Source organism: Malaclemys terrapin, chromosome 7, assembly GCF_027887155.1.
Source record: "Malaclemys terrapin pileata isolate rMalTer1 chromosome 7, rMalTer1.hap1, whole genome shotgun sequence".
Classification (NCBI taxonomy): Eukaryota; Metazoa; Chordata; order Testudines; family Emydidae; genus Malaclemys; species Malaclemys terrapin.
Window position 1 is genome coordinate 52,391,963 of NC_071511.1, and position 18,293 is coordinate 52,410,255.

The following is an 18,293-nucleotide window of genomic DNA, read 5'->3' on the forward strand; positions in this document are numbered from 1 at the left end:
GGTAAATAGTATAATGGCTAACGGGGTCGGGCTGGAGACTCTTGCCTATATGCTCGGGGTCTTACTGATCGCCACATTTGGGGTCGGGAAGGAATTTTCCTCCAGGGCAGATTGGCTGAGCCTCTGGAGGTTTTTCGCCTTCCTCCGCAGCATGGGGCAGGGATCTCTAGCAGGAGGGTCTCTGCCGATTGAAGTCACTAAAAACAGGATTGGGGACTTCAACAGCAGAGTCCAGGGAAGGGGTAGGGACGGTTTTATGGCCTGCAGCATGCAGGGGGTCAGACCAGATGATCATAATGGTCCCTTCTGACCTTAAAGTCTATGAGTCTATGAGTTTCAGTGTCCAGCCCCTGCACCTCCGAGCTGCCTGGGTTTGAATCCCGTAGGTCAACGAGACCCTGGACTACGACTCAGCTGCCAGTGCCCACTTCCAGTACGTGGCCACCATCCTGGTAACGGACAGTGGGCAGCCCGCCCTGAGCAGTGAGTGCCCCCGCTCCGCTGATCCCCGGCCTGGCCCAGGCCCCTCGGTCCAGTCACACAGTGGGAGCTGGGCAGCACCAGGCCAATCCTGGCATAACCCTTAGCCAGAAGGTGCAGGCATAGGGGACACAACTTCCAGAATACAATGGGGTCACGAGGCCCCTCTTTACCACCCATGGAGCTGTCAACAAGAAACACCCTTTCCAGCCCAGAAGAGCCTGGTCCGGGTGTGTGTGTGGGGGTCGTTCCCCTCCATTACCAGACAGCTCCCTCCCCCCCCCATCCCCAGGCAGCCTGGCCCCTGGGGGCTGGTCCCCCCATCCCTAGAGAGTCTGGCCATGGGGGCAGATCCCCCCGACATCTCCAGAAAGCCCAGTCCCCTGGAGCTCATCTCCCCCCATCCCCAGACATTTAGACCCAGAGGTCTGGTCCCCCCATCCCCAGACAGCCCGGCCCTGGAGGCTGGAAAGGGTTCTATCAAGGATTCACTGGGCGATGCTCTGGAACTACTCCCTATGAAACGAGTCAGGACTCTGGGGGAGCCTCCTCTCTCTGAGCATACTGTCACCAGGGCAAGAAGCTTACCCAGCTTCGACCTTCCTGGATCTGACCTCAGAGCATTCAGCATCCCCTTCCACACCGTGCACTTCCCGCAGCAAGTCTGTCTGGGTAGGGCTCCTGGGGAAGCCAGCGGGCCCTGCACCCCAACTCTGCAGTCAGACGTGATTCTCAGCCAGCATGTAGAACAGAAGGTTTATTAGTCGATAGGAACACAGCATAGAACAGAACTTGTTAGCACAGAAATCAGTGACTTTCAGCCAAGTCCATCTTGGGGAGTACTGGGTCTCCTCCTCCCCTTTGTCCTGCTTCCAGAGCAAAAGGTGTCACCTGGTGGCACCCCCCTCCTGGGTCTCAGGTTACGAAGGGCACCAGTCATAGCATAAGTGCAGGCAGCTGGAACAGTCTCACCTGCCCCACAGGTCTCAGCCAAAGTCACACCCCCCTATTCCCACCACCAAGATATTGGTGCAGCACACAGGGAAACTGAGGCACACACAGTATTCATGCAAAACAGTAAAACTGACATAGGCTCAACAGTAAGACGCACATACAACATAACAAGGGAAAACCCCACTTTGTCACACCCTCCATCCCCAGACAACCCAGCCCCACATAGTTGACCCCCCTAGCCTCTGTGATGCAGCCCGTGTGCCCGTGCTGGTGACGGTGACTCCGAAGAACGAGCACTCACCTGCATGCCCAGCCAGCGCCATGTTCAGCGTGCCAGAGGATGCTGCCTTCGGCGACACAGTGGGCCGGGTGAATGGCACGGACCTGGACTACCCCTTCGACAACATTGAGTACAGCATTGCTGGGGGTGCCGGCGCCAGCCCGCCCGCCTTCTATATCGGCCCACGCACCGGTAAGCTGCCATGTGTCGCGGAGTCCTCAGGTAATGCTCTGGAACTGCTCCCTACGAAGCCAGTCAGGACTCTGGTGAAGTCTCCTCTCTGTGAGCAGACTGTCTCCACGGCAAGAAGCTCACATGGCTTCCACCTTCCTAGGTCTGACCTTTGGAGCATTCAGCATCCTCTGCCCCTCCGTGCACTTCCCAAAGCGAGTCCACCGAGGCGGGGTCCTGGGGAAACCAGAGGGTCCTGCACCCCAACTTCGCAGTCAGACGTGACTCTTAGCCAGCCAGTAAAACAGAGGTTTATTAGATGACAGGAACACGGTCTAAAACAGAGCTTGTAGGTACAGGGAACAGGACCCCTCAGCCGGGTCCATTTTGGGGGCAGTGAGCCAGACAACCAAGTCTGCCCCTTACTCCATGTCCCCAGCCAGCTCCAAACTGACTCACCCTCCAGCCCCTCCTCCTCTGGGCTTTGTCCCTTCCCCCCCCCCCCCACCAGGAGGTCACCTGATTCCTTTGTTCTCCAACACCTTTAGCTATCACCTTGCAGGGGGGAAGGGCCCAGGCCATTAGTTGCCCGGAGACAGTGTTGGCCATTTATGCACACTTGCCCTTTGCGACAATCACACCCCCTTATCCCATCACCTAGAGACTTAAGACCTGCATAGGGGGAACTGAGGCACCCCTACAGTATTCAGAGGAAACATTAAGGACAGTCCCACTTCGTCACACCATGCCAGTCTGCATGGGCCTGTGCTAGCCTCTCCACCTGTCCCTGAGCCTGTTCCCATGCTCCCTGCCTCCTTACCCCTGCACCCGCCCCAGTTACTCCATCCCTCCTGACCCCATTACCCCTCTCCCACCCTGCCTCCTTACCCCTCCCACCGCTCCCATTACTCCATCCCCACCCTGACCCCATTACCCCAACCCTGCCCCAGCCCCAATTACTCCATCCCCGCCCTGCTCCATTATCCCTCCCCCATCTTGCCCTGCCCCTGTTATCCCTCCACCCGCCCGTTACCCCTCCCCCACCCTGCCCTGCCTCCGTTACTCCTCCCCCACCCACCCATTACCCCTCCATCCGCCCCACTACTCCATCCCCGCCCTGACCCCATTACCCGCCTCACCTTGCCCTGCCCCTGTTACCCTTCCATCCGCCCCCGTTACTCCATCCGCGCCCTGATCCCATTACCCCACATCCACTCTTATTCCTCCACTCCTCCCTCACCCTACCCTCCAGGCTAAGCCCCCTCCCCACCTGACCCTAGCCTGGACCCTGAGTCCCTCTCTTGAGGAGCCCAGGCTGTGGGTTTCTCCCCAGAAAGTTTCTGCATGGCTCCTTCTGTGTCATGCAGGTGAAATTCACGTGCTCGGGCCCCTGGACTACGAGAGCAAGCAGGTCTATATCCTGACTGTGCAGCTGCAGGATGTGGCCAATGATGCAGACCCACGGCACCAGCGCAGGGTGCTGTGTGACATCACCATCCAAGTGCAGGTGATGCTCCGCTGTGCGCCTCCTGGCCAGACCCGGGGCTGGTCCCACAACGCATGTGCGCCAGGGGGCTGGTTAAGGTTACTCAGGCCATCTTAACTTTGGCGTTCCCTAATTCTGGAGCGCTTGGCTCTGCCAACTCAGGGTGTCCTCGGCCCAGCAGTTTGGTTTGTGCCGTTCCAAGGGTTCAACAGGAGAAAACGGATCAAATCCCATGCAGGTATCTGCTAGGCGCCTCGGATGCTTGGGTTCAGCCCCTGGCCACAGGAGGGCAGTGTGCTCTCTATTAGCACAGGGGTGCTTTGCCTTTCCACAGTGCTCAGGCGTGGAGGGGGGTAGCTCTGCGGAAGCCTCCCTGGTTATCCCTCGAATTGGCCCGCTCTTCCCATGAGCCATGACAGCAGCCAGGCACCTAGAGCCCTGGGGTCCCTGGCCAACCCTGCCAAAGGCCCAGCCGGGAGCCCTCTGCCAGCCTGTGCCCGGTGCATGGCGGGGGCTCCCAGACTCGCCTGCCTCCTGAAGTGGAGGGATGAGGCTCTGCCACGTGGCTGAGGTGGGAACCCTGGTGGGTGGAGAGCCCAGACCAGGCTGGCTCTGCTGGGCGCTGGCCCAGTGTGGCGGACGCAGGGACCAGGCAGCCTCAGGGTCCCTCCAGGTGGTGATGAGGTTGCAGGAGGCTGTGCTGGTGCTCTGCAGGGACAGGCTCTTCATGGCCTCGGACCCAGCCCACCCGGTGCATTGGCAGCAAGGTCCCCAGCTCTGACCAGAGACAGAGAGCAGCATGGGGTCCCTCTGCGCCCCCCCCCCCACGGTGGGCTTGACAGAAGCTGGGGGGAGGAGGGGAAACCAACAGCCCATGGGCACCATGCCATCCACAGCTCTTTGGTGGAATCAATAGAAACATGGGTTACAGGCTGCTGCCAGCGTGGCCCTGCCCACACCCACTGGCAATGGGGCTGCCCCTGGATGCCGCTGGGTTGGCCCTGCCCGTGTCCACCAGCAATGGGGCTGCCCCTGGAGCATCACAAGCTGCTGCCTGGCATGGCCCTGCCTGTGCCCACCAACAATGGGACTCCCACCCCACCTCCCTCCTCTAGCACATGTCTGCCTGGCAAGAATGAGAGGTGAATCCATGCTGGTTGCGAGCGCAGTATAGGGCTGTGACACACACAGTACTGCTCTGGCCCTGCCAGCAGAGGGCAGTGCCCTGGCTTAGCATGCTGTCACTGTGTATCTGGAATGTCATGCTGCCCTGGTGCCCAGGGTCTGTCCTGCGGCCTAGTTCACAGGAAGGAGAGCTGAAAATGTGCCTGGCTCAGGGATGGCCCATTGCCCTGCCCTGGGACTGACCTGCCCAGCCAGGGGAATCCTGATCCCACCCTGGGCCCTGAGTGCCACTGCAATGCCACCCTTGCCACAGCCCTGGGGTGGCTGTTCCCAGCACAGGCCTCTGTGTGCCCCCAGGACACCAATGACCAGCCCCCGTGCTGCACGCCCCCATTCCAGGAGTTCTTCATCTACTCCACCCGGGACCCCAGCCTGCCCCTCGTGCAGTTGCAGTGCTCTGATGAGGACAAGAGCACTGTGCTGCCCCTGACCTACACCCTTGTGGGAGGTGAGTGGGTCCCGTCTCCATGCCCCTGGCCTAGCACAGGGCAGGGGTCATCTCTGTGTCCCTGGCCTAACCGTGGGAGGGGGAGCTGGGTGTCTCTGTGCCCTTGCCCTATCTGTCGGGGGGGAGGGGGGCGGAGGCTCTGTGCCCCGGCCTAGCCTCGGGGGGGGAGGGGGAGGAACTGGGTGTTTCTGTGCCCCTGTCTTACCTGTCAGGGGTGGGAGGGAGGGAGGAGGCTGGGTTCGGGCCTCGTAGGGGCTTGCGTCTCAGTCCATGCTCTGTGGGGACCTGGCAGGGCCTCAGAGGTAGTGTCTGCAGTGGGCATAAGGGGGCTCTGTGGTGGGGCAGTGAGGGGGGGCTCTCTGCAATTGGGGTGTGGGGCAGCATCCCCTCCCCACTACTCCCCCGGTGGGTGGTGGAGCCCGGGCTCATCAGGGCCTTTCCTTGCCAGGCAACACCAATGAGCGCTTCCGGCTGGCGGGCAGCACCCTGCTGCACTCCGCTTTCTCCTACCCACCCGACAGCATCCGTGAGCCCCACATCTTCGAGCTGCTGGTGGAGGTGACGGACAGCCTCAGCGCGCCTCGCCACAGCACCACAGCCACACTGGTCGTGCACGTGACGCCCTGGGCCACTACCACTCCCAGCACCACCACTACGCGCACAGTGAGCCAGGGAGCTCCGGGGTGCCCCCAACTCAGCCCCTGCCCATCAGCCTGCTCTTTTCTCCTGGGGTGGCCATATGGCCCAGGGTAACTCCCCCACCCCCCAGCATGTTCTGGCCCCCCAACCTGGCTGCCCCATGGCTTCTGTTGCCCCTTGTCTCCCCCCCATGTCCCCTCTGGAGGGCTGCTCCTACCCCCATTTGTTGTGGGCATGGCCCCTGGCCTTGGCAAGGGGGCAGGGATAAGCCTGCAGCTGAGGTGCCTGCTGGAGGGCTGGGCGGAGCCTGCGCTGGGATGTGGGGAGTAGTCTCCTTTCCTAGGACTCCAGTCTGTTTCCTGGAATCACCCCAGAGCCCATGCTGTGCCAGACTTTCCCGGCACCCCCCCTTTTCTGGCAGGGTGTCAGGCACAGGGATGCAGCTCTGGCAGGGTGTCGGCTGCAGGGATGTGACACGGTGCCCCAAGCCATGCTGAGGCCCAGTGCCCCATGTTGCAAGTGCATGGAGCTACTTTGTCTCATGAGAGCACAGCCCACAGAGCTCCCTGCCCCACCATGACCACACCCCAACTTGACAGGCCTCCCAGCACTTTGCTCTCTGCTAGCAGACCCTGCAGAAGAAGCCGCTAGTTGTCACCCGCATCGAGCGGTTCTGGGCACCCTCGCCCTGGTTCGTGGCGGTGCTGACCGTCTCCATGGTGCTGCTGCTGGTGGCGCTGGCATGGCTGTCGTGGAAACTCCTGTGCAGGTGAGTGTTGACATGCAGGGCAGCATAGGCTGGGCTGCCAGGCAGGACACACCCTGCCATGGCCAGTGGCCACCTGGCTGGGAGGGGCCTTCAGGGCTCCGTGTTGCGGGTCACCCATCTCTGCCAGGCACAGCAATCCACCCGGCCCCTGCTCCTGGCCCCTAGGACAACAGGGGCCCAGACCTCTGCCCTCCCCAACTCACCACTCTCCACTTCCCTGTGTTCCTCATTGCAGGCCTGCTCCAGGCAAGTCAGCGCAGCCACTCCTACAGGACAGGTGAGAACCTCCCCACACACCTCTGGGCACCATTGGGGCACTGGCCCAGCCTGAGGAAGTGCAGGGGACCCAGCCCTAGAGCTGGGGGTTGGGAACCCCATTGGAGCAAGTCCTGGGCCAGGGCCATTCCTGTTACCAGATTTGCTCGTTACTTTGGGGTATGCTAATTTATTAGGTTTCAGAGTAGCAGCCGTGTTAGTCTGTATCCGCAAAAAGAACGAGGAGTACTTGTGGCACCTTAGAGACTAACAAATGTATTTGAGCATAAGCTTTCATGGGCTACAGCCCACTTCATCAGATGCATAGAATGGACCATATGGTAAGAAGATATATATACATACAGAGAACATGAAAAGGTGGAAGTTCCCATACCAACTCTAAGAGGCTAATTAATTAAGATGAGCTATTAGCAGCAGCAGAAAAAAAACTTTTGTAATGATAATCAAGACTGCCCATTTCAGACAGTTGACAAAAAGGTGTGAGGATACTTAACATGGGGAAATATATTCAATTTGTGTGATGACCCAGCCACTCCCAGTCTCTATTCGAGCCCAAATTAATGGTACTTAGTTTGCATATTAATTCAAGTTCAGCAGTTTCTTGTTGGAGTCTGTTTTTGAAGCTTTTCTGTTGCAAAATTGCCACCTTTAAGTCTGTTACTGAGTGACCAGAGAGGTTGAAGTGTTCTCCCACTGGTTTTTGAATGTTATGATTCCTGATGTCAGATTTGTGTCCATTTATTCTTTTGCGTAGAGACTGTCCGGTTTGGCCAATGTACATGGCAGAGGGGCATTGCTGGCACATGATGGCATATATCACATTGGTAGATGTGCAGGTGAACCAGCCCCTGATGGTATGGCTGATGTGATTAGGCCCTATGATGATGTCACTTGAATAGATATGTGGACAGAGTTGGCAATGGGGTTTGTTGCAGGGATTGGTTCCTGGGTTAGTGGTTTTGTTCTGTGGTGTGTGGTTGCTGGTGAGTATTTGCTTCAGGTTGGGGGGTTGTCTGTAAGGGTTACTCTTCTGGGGGGGGCGGTGTTCTGTAATTCTATCAATATAGAATATTGTGTCACTTGTGTTTTCATATGGATCTCTACTTCTCCCTGCTGCAAGTCTCCTCCCAATGGAGCTATCCTGCAGGACCTAGGTTCCCCAGGGCTGGGCTCCTCCAGCCCCAGAATCAGATGAACACACACACACACACACACACACACACACACACACTAACAGAGCAAGTCTGAGTGGACCAAGTCAATCAGCACTCTCAAGCTGACCCCGTATATGGTCCTGGACTCAGTGGGCTGGGCCAAGCAGCACTTCCAAGCTGCCACCCTTATATGCCCCAGGTACTGCACTGGAACAGAGTAAGCCTGAGCAGGCTGGGTCGAGGAGCACTTCCAGGCTGCCACCCTCGTATGTCCCAGGTTCAGCACTTCCCTATCCCCACTTTCACATTACAATTGTTCTGGTAGTAACCCACTTGATGAGCAAACCCCACAGGATTTTTGGGCGCTACAGGGACCTTTAGCTTAGGTAAGAGGAGCATTGCTGCAGAGTAGATTGGGGAGCCAAAAACACAAAAGAGTAAAGTTCAGAGAGAGGGAGGAAAGCAACCAGCTTAACCATAAAAGTTATTGAATAATAGTGATAACCACACAAGGAGAGTCTAAACAAACATAACAGTTACATTATTAAAGATTATGAAAGTCAGATATAGAAAACTATACTTGAACAAACAAGTCAGGGTTAAAAAGTTATACATGAAAAGAAAACAGAGGGAGAGAGAGGGAGAGAGAGCTGGGGTCTCACCACTCCATGAAGCTTGAACTGGTCGGGGTTCCCAGGTGGTGGTGGTAGCTGAGGGTCCGGAGTGCTGGAGACAGGCAGAGTCCCCAGCACGATCAGGCAGGAAAAGATGAAGTCCCAGTGGAACTGATGCAGAGATTGGATCCAGGCATCAGAATACTTACTTGAGTGTGAGTAGGGGTTTTTGTAGGGAAACAACAAGGGAGAACACTAGATTTGTTTATGGGTAAACTGATGACTCAAGGGTTTTCTTTAGGCTAGACAATAGGAACTGATCATTCCTATGATGGGTGATGTTTCTTCAGGGAGCTTACAATGCAATTAGGCAGCTTCAGTATTTTGGATATCAATCAAGGATTCATTACTAGAATTGGTTTGATAACTGTGAGCTGGGTGTGTGCAGGCGTAGGTTCGTTAACATCTGGAGCAGAGATCCCCCATGATGCAGTGCTTCCCTGCTTTTCTGGTCCCAGAGTTCCGTGCGGTAATCTTTGTTCTCCATTCTGTATGCTAATGGAGATGCCTCCCTGTCCCATCTTTGATGCAGATGAGGCTAGGGGAGTACGTCTGGAGGGGGTTAGGTGTGTCTCCCACTGCCTTTTCATTGCTTTCTGTAAATCTTTCCTCTGATCTGTTTTGGTTCAAGCACAGGCTGGGGGGGGAGGGGGTCCTTCATCAGTCAGACAGGCTAGATACTGCATCCTGGTTCCCCAAGAACACAGAGCTAACTGGTATCATTTCCTAGGGAGGGGGATCCGCTCTGTCTCCGGGGCTGGGCTGCATGGGGGCTAGACATGCTAAACTGGGACTCGGCTGGCAGACAACGGATCCATCTGGGAGGGGCTGTGCCTTTGCCATGGGTTGGTACTGACCCTGGGCCCTTTGCCATGGTAGGGGTGCTGCGCTGCTGGAGACATTAGAGCTATCTCTGGCCAGTGTGGGTACTGGGTGCTAGGCTGCCCTGCTAGAGCAGAGGCTGGGACAGTCCCACAACAAATGGCACCTGCCTCCCATAGGGCCCTGCAGCTCCCAGGGGGCTTGGCACCCTACCACACCATGCTGTTTCCCTATGCCCCTCTCAGAGTGCCCTGTGCACCACAGCCTGCCCTGGTGCCTGTTGCCTGGCATGGGACCCAAGCCTCACCCGAGGAAGCTGCTTGTGCTCCATAGCCTGAAGGCACTGATGGCAGGGGCTACCCCACTGCCAGGCTGGGAGCTCCAGTGCCCAGCTCCAGTGCCTTGGTGTCCAGCAGAGGGTGCCCAGGCTCTGGGAGGGGCACACACCAGCGCAGGTGGTAGGGGCCTGGCTCTTTGGGGTCCTGCCCTACATGGGGCCCATGCCCTGACTGTCCTCTTACCCCCCTCAGGGCCTCGTCAGACTCACATGTGGCAAAGAACAACGCAGCCCCGGGAGAGCTGGACAAGGAGACAGGCCGCGCCAGCATCCTCAGCCTGGTACAGATGCCTTGTCCGAGCATGTGCCAAGCAGGAGCCCTGCCAAGGCTGCCCCCAGAGCACTGCCCCCAGCCTGTGCACCTGTCAGGCCCCCACTGCCACCTCGCCCCCTGAGGCTGGCACAGCCTGCGGTTGGCATAGCCCACGACAGCTCCCCCAAGATGTTGGGCGCCTTCCCCAGGCAGAAGGACCAGTTTGCGTGCCTTCCCTGTCCCCAGCACCCGCTGCTGGCTCTGCCCCCCCAGCGCACCTGCCCTGCCCCCCAGCACCCTCACTGGCTGTGCCCCCCAGTGCGCCTGCCCCACGCCCCCCAGCACCTCCTGCTGGCTAGGCCCCCGAGTGCACCTGCCCCACCCCCCAGCACCTCCTGCTGGCTGTGCCCCTGAGTGCAGCTGCCCCGTCCCCCAGCACCCCCTGCTGGCTGTGCCCCCCAGTGCGCCTGCCCCGCCCCCCCCCAGCACCTCTGCTGGCTGTGCCCCCGAGTGCGCCTGATCCGCCCCCCAGCACCCTCACTGGCTGTGCCCCCAAGTGCACCTGCCCCGCCCCCCAGCACCTCCCGCTGGCTGTGCCTCCGAGTGCGCCTGCCCCGCCCCCCAGCACCTCCCGCTGGCTGTGCCCCCGAGTGTGCCTGCCCCGCCCCACAGCACCTCCCGCTGGCTGTGCCCCCCAGTGTGCCTGATCCACCCCACAGCACCCCCCGCTGGCTGTGCCCCCGAGTGCGGCTGCCCCACCCCCCCAGCACTCCCTACTGGCTGTGCCCCCCAGTGTGCCTGCCCCATTCCCCCCTCAGTGCCCCTGCCCCGCTCTCACAGCACCCCCTGCTGGGGGAGGTTAGTGTTGCCCTATCCGTACAGCTCTGGCTCTCAGGTGGAGTTTGGGGCTCTGCACTGAACAGTCACTCTCTGCTCTTGTCTCCACAGCAGGAGCAGTTTGATGGCCGTGCCCAGGACCCCAGTGAGTGCCAGGCCCTGGCCCTCCCCCACCTCCTCCCAGCCACTGCCAGCTCCTTATCCTCCCCCACCTCCTTCCTTGTAGTGCCAGCTTCCTGCCCTCCCCCACTTCTTGCCAGTCAGTGCCATTTCCCTGCCCTCCCCCACCTACTCCCAGCCTGTGCCAGTCCCCTGTCCTCCCGACACCACCTCCCCCCAGCCAGTGACAGCCCCCTCCATTCACCTGCTCCTCCCAGCCAGTGCCAGCCTCCTGCCCTCCCCAACCTCCTCCTAGCACGTACCTGCCCCATGCCCCATGCCTAGTTTGCGTGCCTTCCCTGTCCCCAGCACCCGCTGCTGGCTCTGCCCCCCCCAGCGCACCTGCCCCACCCCCCAGCACCCCCTGCTGGCTGTGCCCCCCCAGTGCGCCTGCCTCAGCCCCCCCAGCACCTCTTGCTGTGCGCCTTCCCCCAACCTCCTCAATCATTGCTGCTGTCTTGGGCGGCATTTTGGCGGGGGGGTCCTTCCTCCGTGGCAGCAGTTGGGCTGCCGCTGAGGACAGCGGCAGGACTTCAGCGGCAGCTCCTTCGAGTCAGGCCCCGCGGTGCCTAAAGCTGGCCCTGATGCCAGTACCTATCAAAATTGAGTGATCCTCTGGCTGGCGTTCTCAATAGCCAGGGTAGGGATTGACCTGTGCATGGAGACTGAGTTATCATATCATCTTTGGGTGTATAATCCTTCCAAATCAGAGGTGAGGCACATCAGCAGTGTAATATGAAGAGGCTTACATCACTTATGCCCATTCTATACTTATCTTGTGGGGAGTTCTGAATGTTTTGGATATCATACTGACACCTTTCACTCAAAATATTTGCTTGAAAGCTTTCCTCAACTTAACAGGAAAATGAAAATGCCTCTGATGTGCCTCACCTCCTCCCAGCCTGTGTCACCTCTGCCCTTTCCTCACCACCTCCCAGACAGAGTCGGCCCCCTGCCCTCCCCGCACCTCCCGTCAGCCAGTTCCGGCCCCTACACTCCCCCCACTCCTCCCAGCCTGTGCCAGTGCGACGGTGCTGCCCTGGGAGCCAGCTGAGGTCACTCAATCAGGGTGAACTGCAAACAAAACGGGGCAGACAAACCCCAAACACTGGTGGTTATTCCAATACTTAGATTTACCAAGCCAGCACAAAACAGCTTCTATAGTACCTCACTGGTTACTCAGAAGTCCAAACAACGCAGTTCCCCTAAAGTACCCAGCCTCAGGCCTCTGTCCAGACACACCTGTCAGATATGATGATGATTACTGAAAATCTTATCTCATCATATAAAAGAAAAGGTTCTTCCAATCCCAAAGGATCAGCCACATACCCAGGTTCAATTATAACTTAGATCTTACCCCAAATACACGCTATAGTCAATTCTTATTAACTAAACTAAAATTTATTAAAAAAGAAAAGAGAGAGTGTGTTGGTTAAAAGATCAATATACATACAGACTTGAATTCAATTCTTGAGGTTCAGATGCATAGCAGAGGTGAGCTTGTAGTTGCCAAAAGTCCTTTTAGATATAGTCCACAGGTTATAGTTCAATGTCCATATTCAGGGTGGCTCCAGGCAAAGACTGGGGATCTCAATCCTTGTGGCTTAAGGTTTCCCCTCTTGAAACCCAAAGCAGATCTGAGATGCAGCAGGATTGTGTCCCAGGGTTCTTATACATTTCCAGCAGTCTTTCGGCCTGAGAAAACAATAGGCTTAATTCTCCTTCCAAACATCCTGGCAATTAGCACAGGGTAATTTATCCATTAAACAGTTCAGATACAGGTTACCACAATCTTCAAAGAGACATATAGACATTAATACTATTTCACTCAAGTATCATCACAAATGTTAATATTCCTTTTTTTGATCTTTGAATTTAAAACTATAGCAATAGACAAGACTTGTTTGCTTACATCACAAGCCCTGAGCAAACATCTACCCTTTTACCTCTAACAATGCAGACTTGCATTTCAAAACTCTATTCATTTACATATCGTCCTAACCAGTCCTTAAGGTTCACCCATGTGTCAGGTCAGTCTGAGTTAATTAACTCTTTCTGGCCCTGTCACCTTCCAATGATATATTATATTACACTCATAACGTCATAGCCAGTCCTTCCCCCACTCCTCCCAGCCAGTGCTACCCCCTGCTCTCCCCTGACATCCTCCTAGCCAGTGCAAGCCCCCTGCCCTCCCCCCACCTCCTCCCAACCAGTGCTACCCTCTTCCCTCCCCCACTTCCTGCCAGTCAGTGCCAGCCCACCCCCTTCCCTCCCAGCCAGTGCAGGCCCCCTGCCCTCCCCCCACTTCCTCTCAGCCAGTGCAGCCCCCTGCCCTCCACCACCTCCTTCCTTGCAGTGCCAGCTCCCTGCTCTCCCCCACTAAGCGAGAGGGCATGGCTGGAACCAGGGCTTTGCAGGTGAGACGCCATCCCATAGCAGACTCTTGCCCCCTCTCGGGTTGTGAGGGGAGAGCTGTGCATGTGGGCAGGGGTGGTCAAAGGGCCCATCGCCCCCTCACTTTGGAGAACTTGAGCACGTCTGGGGCACTAAGACGGTTGAGCCCGACCATAGGGGCGGCCATGCCACATCTGAGTGCGGGCCCTTGGGGCAGGGGCAAAGTGTCACTCCCACTTGGCCCCTTTTGATCACTCATGTCCCCGCCACGTTACAGCCCTTCCAGCCCCACAGCCTGTGTGCAGAGCCGGGCGGCTGCCCCTAGCAAGAGCCCAAGAGGGATGTGGGCCCTGCCCAGTCTCATGTGTGCTGTGCTTTCTGTCTCAAGTTACAGGTCAGGATTACCTCTTCAACAGCAGCACCGGAGCGCGCCGCTGGGTCTGAGCAGACACTGCCCCCCGGGTGTGAGTGGGCACCCCGCCCCATGACGCTCCCCCACCCTGCACTGGGTCATAGCAGACACCACCTGCCTTGGTCTGAGTGGACACAGCCCTCCCCCTCCCCCCCACTGCTATCCCCCTGCACTGGGTCTGAGCGGGCACATCCCGCCCTGGGTCTGAGTGGTCACAGCCTCCCCCCTCCCCCCATCCCCGAGTCCTCCTAGCACAGCCTCTGCGGACAGACCATGACTGTGTCCCTAGAATGGGCCAGGCTGTAACTTTCTGCTCTGTGCGCTAACCAAGGACCATCTGCGTGGGGTCCCAGACACCCAAAACACCCTCCTACTTGTACCGTGCCGGCTGAGTCACTACAATGCCAGGGGCGCAGTGCTCCCTTTGGGGGTGCAGGTCTCCCTCAGTGCCCATCGCAGGGGGACTCGCTGTGGGGAGCTTACAGAAGCAGGGGGGCTGGAGGCTCCAAGGGTTGGACCCAGGAGGTGATGAAGCTGCGTGTCTTACCATAGGCAGCGAGACCCTAAAGGGGCTGGCAAACTGAGGGGTCCTGCCAGGACAGCTCCAGAGCCAGGAGGCAGGGTTCCACCCAAAAGAAGCGAAGTCGTCTTGGGGTACCAAGTTAAGCACCAGGTTCACTGGCCATTTGGGCCCGGCTAGAGTAGAAGGTTTATGGGGCCAGCCATGCCCCATGTCATTCACTGCACCAAGCCATGCCTGGGAAAGGGGAAGAGTCGTCTGGGCGCCACCGACACAAAGGGCCGTGGCTCAGGCCAGAGGCGCTGAGAATGGTGTTCAGGGGAGGAATCTGCTAAGGAGCCAGTTGGATTTTAGCTTTAAAATCTAACAAATGGACTTTGCGAACTGGAGAAGGGCCCTGGCTCACAGTGCTCAGGATAGCAGCACCTGGCACGAACCAGCCCCTCTGCACCCCTGAGCAAACCAATGGCGACTAGTTACCCGCAACTGTCCTGAGCAAACCGCCAGCCCCCCACAAAAGTGTCCTGAACCAAACACCAGCCACCAACCCCACCTCCCAACTGTCCTGACCAAAACACTAGCTGCCAACGCCCCCCAACTGTTCTGAGCCAAACACTGACCACCACTCCTCCCCCAATTGTCCTGAGTAAAACACCAGCCACCACCCCCCACGACTGCTTTCAGAAAAACACTGGCCGCCAAACACCACCTATACAATGGTCCTGAGTAAAACACCAGCTGCCACCCCCCACAGCCCTCTAAATGTCCTGAGCAAACCACCAACCACTAACCCCACCAACTGTTCTGAGGAAAACACCAGCCGCCAACCCCCTGCAGCTGTCCTGGCAAACCTCTGGCCACCCTCCACACTCAATTGTCCTGAACCAAACACCAGTCGCCAACCCCCACTCCTGACTGTCCTTAGCAAACCACTGGCTGTCAGCCCCCCTCAACTGTCCTGAGCAAAACACCAGCCGCTAACCCACCTGTGACATTGCACTCCATAATGTTTTATGGAAATATGCTTATGAGTGTGAATATAATGTAACTGGAATATGCTTTATAGAAAAGGTCTCTTTACAAAGCTTATAATCTACTGAGTGTGTTCATCCTATTTGTATGTATGTATATATCATTCTTGTATCGGAAGCTAGAAATATAAAGTATAACTCTGAGGTCCTATTGTAATTACGCAAAGTGCGGGCCATTAATGGTGGTGTAGAATCTTGATGGCTCCCATTGACTAGAACAATTGACTGTAAATGGCTCTGTTTACCTGCAAGCCTGCCTGTATAGGTGTAGACCAGCCCGTGGGTAATGAAAAATGAGGTCTTACAGGTCCTGATACTGGAATCCATCTTAAACCTGGTGCTTTTCCATTTTAGAAGGAGGGGTGGGGATCCAGAGAGACAAAAGATTCCCACCTTGTGCCAAAGCTATAAAGGGGGTGGAACAGAAAAAACAAGGTCCCAGTCATGAGAAAGCCCCTGCTTTTCACCTAAGATGCCTGCTGGAACTAACAAGGACTGTACCAGGGGAGAGGATTGGACCCAGACTAGGAAGGAGTTTAGTCTGTGAAAGAAGCTTTTGGAACATCTCTGAGGGTGAGATTTACCTGTAAACAGTTTCTTAATACATTAAGCTTAGACTTGCATGTTTTGTTTTATTTTGCTTGGTAACTTTGTTCTGTCTGTTATTACTTGAAACCACTTAAATCCTACTTTTTATACTTTTTATGCAATCACTTTTGTTTATTAATTAACCCAGAGAAAGTGATCAATACTTGGGGGAGCTGTGCATATCTCTCTATCAGTGCTATAGAGGGCAGACCCTGTATAAGCTTTATACAGAGTAAGACAGATTAATTTGGAGTTTGGATCCCATTGGGAACTGGAAAAAAGAACAGGAGTACTTGTGGCACCTTAGAGACTAACAAATTTATTAGAGCTTCGTGGACTACAGCCCACTTCTTCGGATGCATACCATTGGGAACTGGGTGTCTGAGTGCTGGAGATAGGTGACCTGCTGAGCAGTTTTTGGTTAAAGTCTGCAGCTTTGGGGGCGTAGACCAGACCTGGGTCTGTGTTGCAGCAGTCTAGTGTGTCTCACTCAACATACAGGGTTCTGGAGGTTCCCAGGCTGGCAGGGAAAATGATCTCAGAGATAATCTCAGCACTTCAAGTGACAGTCCCAAGGAGTTCTCTGTGACCGAACCCGTCACATCGCCCCCCCCTCCCGACTCTCCTGAGCAAACCACCAATGCCACTCAACTGTCCTGAGCAAAACACTGGACACCCCCGCCCTCCCCCCGAGACTGTCCTGAACCACTAGCCAACAGGACCCACCCCCCCAACTGTCCTGAGCAAAACACCGGCTGCCAGCACCCCCCCTTTCCTGTACAAAATATCAGCCACCAGCAAAACAGCTGCCATTCCCCCATTCCTGACTATCCTGAACAAACCACCAGCTGCCAAACCCCCTCCATCTATTCTGAGCAAAACACCAGCCGTCAACCCCCCACAACTGTCCTGAACCAAACACCAGCCACCAATACCCGCCCCCGCGACTGTCCTGAGCAAAATACCAACTGCCAACCACTCCCTGACTGTCCTGAGCAAAACACCAGCCACCACCACCCACAATTGCCCTCAGACGAACACCAGCTGCCACCCCCCTGACTGTCCAGTGCCAAACACCATCCACCTGCCCCCCCCATTGTCCTGACCCAAACACCAGCTGCCAGCACCTCCCAACTTTCCTGAGCAAAACACTGGCCCCCAGCCCTCCCCCCAGAATGTCCAGAGCGAAACACCATCTGCCAGCTCCCCCAAGCTGTCCTGAGCTAAGCACCAGCCACCACCACCCCACCCCAACTATCCTGAGTAAAACACTGGCTGCTAACCTCTCCCGCCCCGCACTGACTGTCCTTGGCCAAACACCAGCTGCCAACCACCACTTCCAACTGTGTTGAGCAAAACACTGGCTGCCAACTCCCGCTCGACTGTTCTGAGCCAAACAGCAACTGCCACCCCCCTGACTGTCCAGTGCCAAACACCGTCCGCCAGCCCCCCCAATTGTCCTGAACCAAACACCAGCCGCCAACCCCCTTTCCGGATTATTGTGAGGAAACCACCAGCCCCCCAACCCTCTCTCCCTGATTGTCCTCAGCAAAACAGCACCCCCCAACTGTCCTGGGAAAACCACCAGCCGCCAACCTGCCCACTGTCCTGAGGAAAACACCAGCCACCAACCCCCTGTAGCTGTCCTGGCAAACCACCGGCCACCCCCATCCGATTTTCCTGAGTCAAACACCAGCTAACAGCCCCCCACACACACCTCCCCAACGTCCTAAGTAGCCCTTCGGCCACCAATCCCCACCCCCAACTGTCTTCAGCAAAACACCAGCTGCCAACGCCCCCAACTGTTCTGAACCAAACACCGGCCACAAATCCCCCACTCCCTGGCTATCCTGAGCAAATCACCTCCCCCACCCGACGACTATCCTGAGCCAAATACCAGCCACCAGCCCCCCCCTACTGTCCTGAGCAAAACACCAGCCGACAGTCCCCTCAACTATCCTGAGCAAAACGCCAGATGCCCGACCCCTCCCTCCTGACTGCCCTGCACCAAACACCATCCATCAACCCCCCCCAACTGTCCTGAACCAAACACAAGCCGCCAACCCCCATCCCAATGTCCTAAGCAAAACAAACACCCCCGCAACTGTCCTTAGTAAAACACCAACCACCAATTCCCCTCACCCCTCACCGACTGTCCTAGGCAAAACACCAGCCGCAAGCCCCCCCACTCTCCAGAGCCAAAAACCAGCTGCCAGCCCCCGTCCCGACTGTCCTGAGCAAAACACGAGCTGCCAACCGCCCACAACTGTCCTGAGCCAAACACCAGCCATCGAACCCCACCTGTGACTGTTCTGAGCAAACCAATGGCAGCCAATCCCCCCAACTGTCCTGAGGATAACACCAACCGCCAACTCCTTACAGATGTCCTGGGAAACCCCCGGCCACCCCACCAGACTTTCCTGT

At 56.9% G+C, this 18,293-nt stretch overlaps 1 protein-coding gene across 4 annotated transcripts in view; it reads left to right on the forward strand.

The window, feature by feature from the left end:
- Positions 1-15,564, forward strand: part of CDHR4 (cadherin related family member 4) — a 31,938-nt gene extending 16,374 nt beyond the window's left edge. The window contains exons 11-20 of one of the 4 annotated variants that reach the window (XM_054033445.1): positions 387-483; positions 1,688-1,906; positions 3,253-3,392; positions 4,854-5,004; positions 5,453-5,667; positions 6,270-6,412; positions 6,648-6,689; positions 9,869-9,956; positions 10,877-10,910; positions 13,707-13,843. In XM_054033445.1, coding sequence (XP_053889420.1) covers positions 387-483; positions 1,688-1,906; positions 3,253-3,392; positions 4,854-5,004; positions 5,453-5,667; positions 6,270-6,412; positions 6,648-6,689; positions 9,869-9,956; positions 10,877-10,910; positions 13,707-13,762 — 1,185 coding nt within the window. In that variant the 3' untranslated portion in view covers positions 13,763-13,843. Of the gene's footprint in view, positions 1-386; positions 484-1,687; positions 1,907-3,252; positions 3,393-4,853; positions 5,005-5,452; positions 5,668-6,269; positions 6,413-6,647; positions 6,690-9,868; positions 9,957-10,876; positions 10,911-13,706 lie in introns of all 4 variants that reach the window. The other 3 variants (XM_054033446.1, XM_054033443.1, XM_054033444.1) reach the window with 3 other exon arrangements.
- The last annotated feature ends 2,729 nt before the right edge of the window (positions 15,565-18,293 follow it).